This window comes from Perissodus microlepis, chromosome 1 (assembly GCF_051167445.1).
Source record: "Perissodus microlepis isolate ML-2025 ecotype Zambia chromosome 1, ASM5116744v1, whole genome shotgun sequence".
Taxonomy (NCBI): domain Eukaryota; kingdom Metazoa; phylum Chordata; class Actinopteri; order Cichliformes; family Cichlidae; genus Perissodus; species Perissodus microlepis.
In genome coordinates this window covers 1,229,830-1,235,829 of record NC_140461.1, presented here as the reverse complement: position 1 = coordinate 1,235,829, position 6,000 = coordinate 1,229,830, and the positions used below count along the sequence as shown (strand labels likewise).

Below are 6,000 nucleotides of genomic sequence, written 5' to 3'. Positions count from 1 at the left end.
CTCGCACGGCCTTTCAGCGGCAGGCAGCAAACAGGTCGTCAGAGGCCGATGTGATGATTAAGTTTAACATTGTCTACAATATTGCCAAAGCGTGCCAACGCACTTTAAGCACAAGCAGTTTTTCAGCAACTTTCTGGTAGAAATGTGCTTCAAATAAAGGACTTTGTGTTGAAAAGATTGTTAGTTAATCATTTACAAATGAATATTGTCTGCATGGACTGAATTTCCCCTTCTTAAAAGTGCGCATGTAAAACTGCGTGTTAAGCGATGCGGTTGAAAAATTTGGGTGCGCATAAGAAAAAACATTCGGCACACCAGTGCAACCGTGACAAACGTTAGTCTGCAGCCCTGCCATATGAAGTTTTTTCTTAGTGCTTCCTCAAATGTGGGAGTTCAGCCGAGCGCTGACTAACACTGACTGCACCAGTTTACACACCCTGACCTACTTTTATGGTAAAGATCAGTGAAACTTTCAGACTTTAATATTCAAACATTGCGTGAGTGTGTAAAAAAGGTCCTGAAAGGTCAAAACACAGTTTTCCAAAACTATCGATGTTCAAAAATATTTGATATCTGAAGCCAAAAACTTCCAGAAATAATTAGACTTGTTCAAACTTTGTACCATGTTGATGCTAATCAGAGATGGTGGAGCAGAAAATGCTGTAAAAACAGCTGATGTGAGATGAAATGTGTGACTTATGTCCAAGTATAAAAGTGCAAGTTTGACTTTAATACGAGGCTGAAACAGAACACACAGCAATCGTTTACTTCCTGTTTGTAAAGCAGCAGCTCACTGTGTGACTACGCGTGAGACAAAGAACCTTCAATCTTTAGACAAGGCGCCACGATAACGGTTTCTCTGAAAAACAGGATTTTTGATTTTGTGACGTTGAGATGAAGAAGATTTGGTGCCATCCGACATCTTTAACATCGCTGAGACGTTTGAAGCAGCTGCTGGTCTTCTACGGTTGCCAGGGATCATCAGCAGGTCCATCTGTGTGTCAGCGTGGCCGTGAAACTCTTAGCGGGAGGAAAAGTGACAGAAAATCAAACAGGACCTACCAAAAAACCCCGCAGGAGGCCACAGGTAATGCAGGCTGCGCCAAAAAGGTTACACAACTAAAACCTCAGTCCTCGAGGGCCGCTTTGCTGAAACGTTTCTATGCGTCGCTGCTGCAACACACCTGAATAAAGCCGACTGCACGCTGAGGTGCCCGCCCCCGATTTAAATAAGTGTTTAGAAAACTGTACTTTTACTGCACCACGTTCACTCACTCCTGAGCTGCTGTAACATGAATCAAATGGCTGAATCGCCTCCTCAGCATCGAGTCAAGTCTTGCTGAGCTGCTAATTTCATCAGGACACCCTCGAGTTTGACACCTGCGTTCTCAAATATATGAAAGCAACCAAAGCTCGACTAAGGAGCTCACACTGCTGCACTCGCTAATAACTGGTAAAGGTAACCACCAAGCCCTGACTGAAGGTAGAAGCGACCCCCTCTTACAACAGTCACCTTCCCTCAAATAAAAGACAAGAAGAGCTGAACGGTTATTTGTAAAATACATTTATTCCCTTTATATTTGGGCAAACCAAAGTCTACAGAGCAGAGAGGAGATTTATGCAGCGGTTATTCAAAAGGCAGCATCAGCGCTTCATCCCATCGGCGCTGTCACAAAACCTTCCCCTTCCTCCTGTGATGACGTACCAGACACAGATATTACAATACAAAGAGAAGAAAGGCATACACTGTTTCTACAGCCGTCATTATTTTCATTAGTACGATACATCAGAGCTGTACGTCGCACTGTCGAGCGCCACTTAGTTAACAAGGCAAAGTTTTAATTGGTTGAGAAAAGCTACGATTATATGGAGGGTTACACGAGACGCTGTGATTTAAAGTAGAGGTTAGAGGGCCGCGGGGCTGTGCAGCTAGCGGTCGGCCGATGAGGCGGGAACAGTTGGGACGGAACGCGCTCTGCACGTGCACGGGTCAGCTCGGACGGCGCCGACAGAGCCACGCTCGTTACCATGACGACGACACAACAGATGAGCTGCTAGTGCGCTGCTAACGAAGGTGGAGGGACGATGACCACATAAACATGTCAGATTAGACCGACGAGGCTCAACCGGACGGGCCGTAAGTACGGGGATTTCAAAATAAGGGCAAAATACACAAAATGACTCAAATATGCCAAATATGACATGAATTTAAGATGCAACATTAATTATTATTTGTGGGCTTTTAAATTTCTGCTTTGAATCATTTTTAGCAGTCCATAGTTTTATTTGTGAGCAAACACAACCAGCTGCCTACCAGGACAACCGGCTTGCTGGGAAACACACGTGACCAGTACACGACTGCAGGAATGAGCCAAACATTAAACTCTGAGGCGTTTTCTGATTCTGAAATGATGATCATAGTTTACCACCGCAGAAAGAAAGCAAACGGGGTCAGAGGTCACCGACTTTGGTTACAGCTTCAGATTAAACATTTCCTGACAACATCCCACAGTATGAGAGGGGTGTGTGTCTGTGTGAGAGAGCGCACCGGTCATGTACGCCTTCTGACTGGATCAATCCACAGAGTGTTTGTGAACAAAGCTCATGATATACAACATCCATGCTCGGGCAGACATGAAGCACTGTCCACATATATTTATATACAGTTTATACAGAAAACAGGGGGATAACATCCAGAAAAGGCCGATATGAGAGCGTGGACGTAGGCAGGAAAGCAGTAAACTAATCAGATTACAGCACCTCGACGGTGTGTGACAGCATATCTACATTAAACACTGCTCTAATATGCAAAACAGCATCTGTGACTAACAAAAATAACAATAAAAAATGATCTTTGACAGTGTAAGAAAAACAGGATATTGTCTTTAACAGCTGACTAAAATCCAGCAAGCAATACATGTGGCATTTCCTGGTTATAAAAAACAAACAAACGAAGGAGACGGCGAGGTCGTCCTCTCCTCGTTCATTGGCCGGAGCCCCGGCGCTTTAGTACACGGGGCTGTTGCGGATCCCGCAGCACAACACCATGCTGAAGATCATCTCGAAGATCTGAGGAAGAGGAGGAAGCTGTCAGGGCTGCGTCACAACATTACATCATTACAGCATCTACGATTTCCACTCGGCGACAGCATTCGTACGCTCGCTCCGCCTTAACGCCTCCTGATTATCACTGAGACTCTTTTTGACACGAGAAGGTGGGATGGTCCTCTTTGACCGAGGGAGCAGCAGTGCATCAGCTTCACTAACGCACCAGGAAAGGCTCGGTTTTCTCTGCGTTTCACAGACTTCAGTGCTGTCCTACATACAGCCACAAAAACCAAAAGACTACCCAATAAAATACGATTTTTCATGCTCATGAGCTAAAAAGGGCCAATGGTGCTTGAGGAAAGGTCAGGGGTCACCTTCATCTTCAAGGGGGTCTATCCCGCTCATTTCTAGCTTCATATTTGCAGTCGTGGATTCGCAGTTTGTAATAATCTTTACTTTACACTGAGCTCAGTTCATCTAAAATAAGCTTCTTTTTTCAGCTCCTCCCTTTTTCAGTCATCCTTCTGATTGGCTGCCCCTCACACAGGAGGTTCAAAGAGCAAGTGGGTGGGGCTTCTACGTGGCTGAGGATGACTGTATGAGGACGTATCCTCTCTGTTACTCGTACACACACTGTATGCACGAAATAAGCAGAAACAATCAAAGCTGCCCCTCAGCCTTCAGCACATTTACGAACAGCAGCACTGTGTGATGTTCATGTTCTCACCATAATAACGGCGACCACCAGCGCGGCGATGCCGATCAGGTAAATCTTATCGTGGAACAGCTCGTTGATTCTGTCGTGGCAGTTCTGCAAAGCAAAAACAAAACACTCAAACACGCCATCTACTGGAGATCAGAGAGAATGCATCCTGCTCTCCTGCTGCTGCTTCACATTTTTACAAACACCACGTGTCGGCATTTCTTTATTCTCTTAAACCACGATTTCATTTGAGGAATCTTTTATTTTAAGTTTTGGATAGATGGAGGAAAAAAATGTATTTTTTTAATGTTAAGGAATTTCACTTCCTGTTTGTGGAGCAGTCTGAGGCTACGTTCGCTCTGCAGGTCTTAATGCTCAATTCCGATTTTTTTCATCAAATCCTATTTTTTTGTCTGCTTGTTCACACTACAAATAAAATGCGACACAAACGTGCTCTAGTGTGAACGCTCAAAGTGGCTGCATGCACAAAAGAAGACGTCACACACAACACGCTCTGTTTAGACCCAGAACAAACAGTATGTTTGACTGATGGCCTTAATATAAAGACTTCAGACTTCATGTTAAGTCATAAAGTTATTGTGTTATCTACATTTGGCCTAATAATGATCCTTATTGCTGTTTTAGAGGAGCGCTGCTTCAAAGCATAGTTGCAGATTTCTGTCAGAATCTGCAGATTATACAGTACAAATAAAATGTTCACGTTTCTCCAACGTTGTTCCCAACAGTTTCACTGACATCTACACTGGATGGACAGGAAGTGTTCGCGATGTCTTCTCGGGCGCTGATAATCGGCGTCTGTCTTGTGTCAGTGACGTAAAAGATGGATTTAATGCGACCTGACCATCAAACAGCAGCTTTCTAAAACATCAGATATGTATCAGATTCAGCACCACATACGAAAGTGACCCAGATCGGATTTAAAAATATCGGATTTGTGCCGTTCACACTGTCATATGGGTCGCATAGGGTTAAAAAAGCCGGATTTGATGTGCTTTCGCCTGCAGTGTGGACGTAGCCTTAGAGACAGCTGATCACACATCATCTGTGAGCTTCTCTCTTACAGCCACCTCAGCTCACACACACTCATTTATTTATCAGTCATTAATATTTCAGCTCATTTATTCTGTAACACTGCTTTTATTTATTCATGCTAACGCTGCTTTAGCTTCCTGCTGTGTCCACGTGTTCAGCGCGTTAGGCCCCACCTCCTCCTGATGAGTTTCCTCTCACAGAAATCAGCAACAGACAAAGTAAAAAGTGCTTCTTTTAAACACTTCTGTGTTCTGGCAGCCGCGCAGCTCTGCACCGACCTCGGGTCACTTCAGTAACGCGACTGCGCTGCCAACAAGTGGAGTTAAGCCTCGTGTGAAGCTGCAGGCTGCATACAGAACAGCCTCCTGCAGATCTTTGGACTCTGAGGTTTTTGGTGTCTCGATGTTCTCTAAATCTTTTATCCGGCAAGTCTTTACTTACACTGCTGGCTATGTGGTAAAAAAAACGTGTGACACAAACTGAAAATGGAGAAGATGTACCTTCAAAGTAAAAGTCTCAAAAGATGTGACTTTTACTTTGAAGTGAAATGTTCTCGGTTTGTGGAGAGCAGCTGCACAGACTCAACCACTTCCATTCATTTAACTGAAACTAAAATATACGTTTTTATCTCAGTCTAGCTCCATTCACTTCTGTTCAGTGGACTAAAAGCGCCCCCTGCTGTGCTCTCGGGTGAACTGCAACTACTTTCAATACCACGGTTTAACAGGAAGTGGAACAGCCCCCCGTGACTGGTTACCAAGAGCAGATTATTTTACAGCAGCACAGGAGAACCCGCCAACGCTATCAATGCACCGAGTCGTGACGAGAGGCTCGTGTTCCTGATGGTGAGACAGGACGCAAACATGAATGACCCCGCCCCCTGCACACCTGTGTTTGCCTGGTGCAAGTATACAGCAGAGAGAAAATGTCTCACAGCAAAGTTTATGGAGCTTTTCTGACTAACTTCATGATTTCTGCAGAGAGCTAAATGATGGTCCTGCTTTTTCTCCCCGTGAGCCAGAAGCACGCGAGCAAAGATTAAACCACTGAAATAAATGATTGTACTTACCGTGAATGTATCACTGGGGCAAATATTGGTCACTCCAAACTTGTCTGTCAACTGTGTAAAGAGGTTAGTGCCTGCGCCTTTACTGCAGCAGCTCAGCTGAAACACAAAGACAACACAGTAAAGACCT

At 44.5% G+C, this 6,000-nt stretch overlaps 1 protein-coding gene across 1 annotated transcript in view; it reads right to left on the bottom strand.

The window, feature by feature from the left end:
* Positions 1-1,548: 1,548 nt before the first annotated feature.
* LOC146393063 (CD81 antigen-like) overlaps positions 1,549-6,000 on the bottom strand; it is a 28,522-nt gene continuing 24,070 nt past the window's right edge. The window contains exons 6-8 of the mRNA XM_084925724.1: positions 5,874-5,969; positions 3,776-3,859; positions 1,549-3,069 (exon numbers count right to left, since the gene is read on the bottom strand). Coding sequence (XP_084781850.1) covers positions 3,007-3,069; positions 3,776-3,859; positions 5,874-5,969 — 243 coding nt within the window. The 3' untranslated portion in view covers positions 1,549-3,006. The remainder of the gene's footprint in view (positions 3,070-3,775; positions 3,860-5,873; positions 5,970-6,000) is intronic.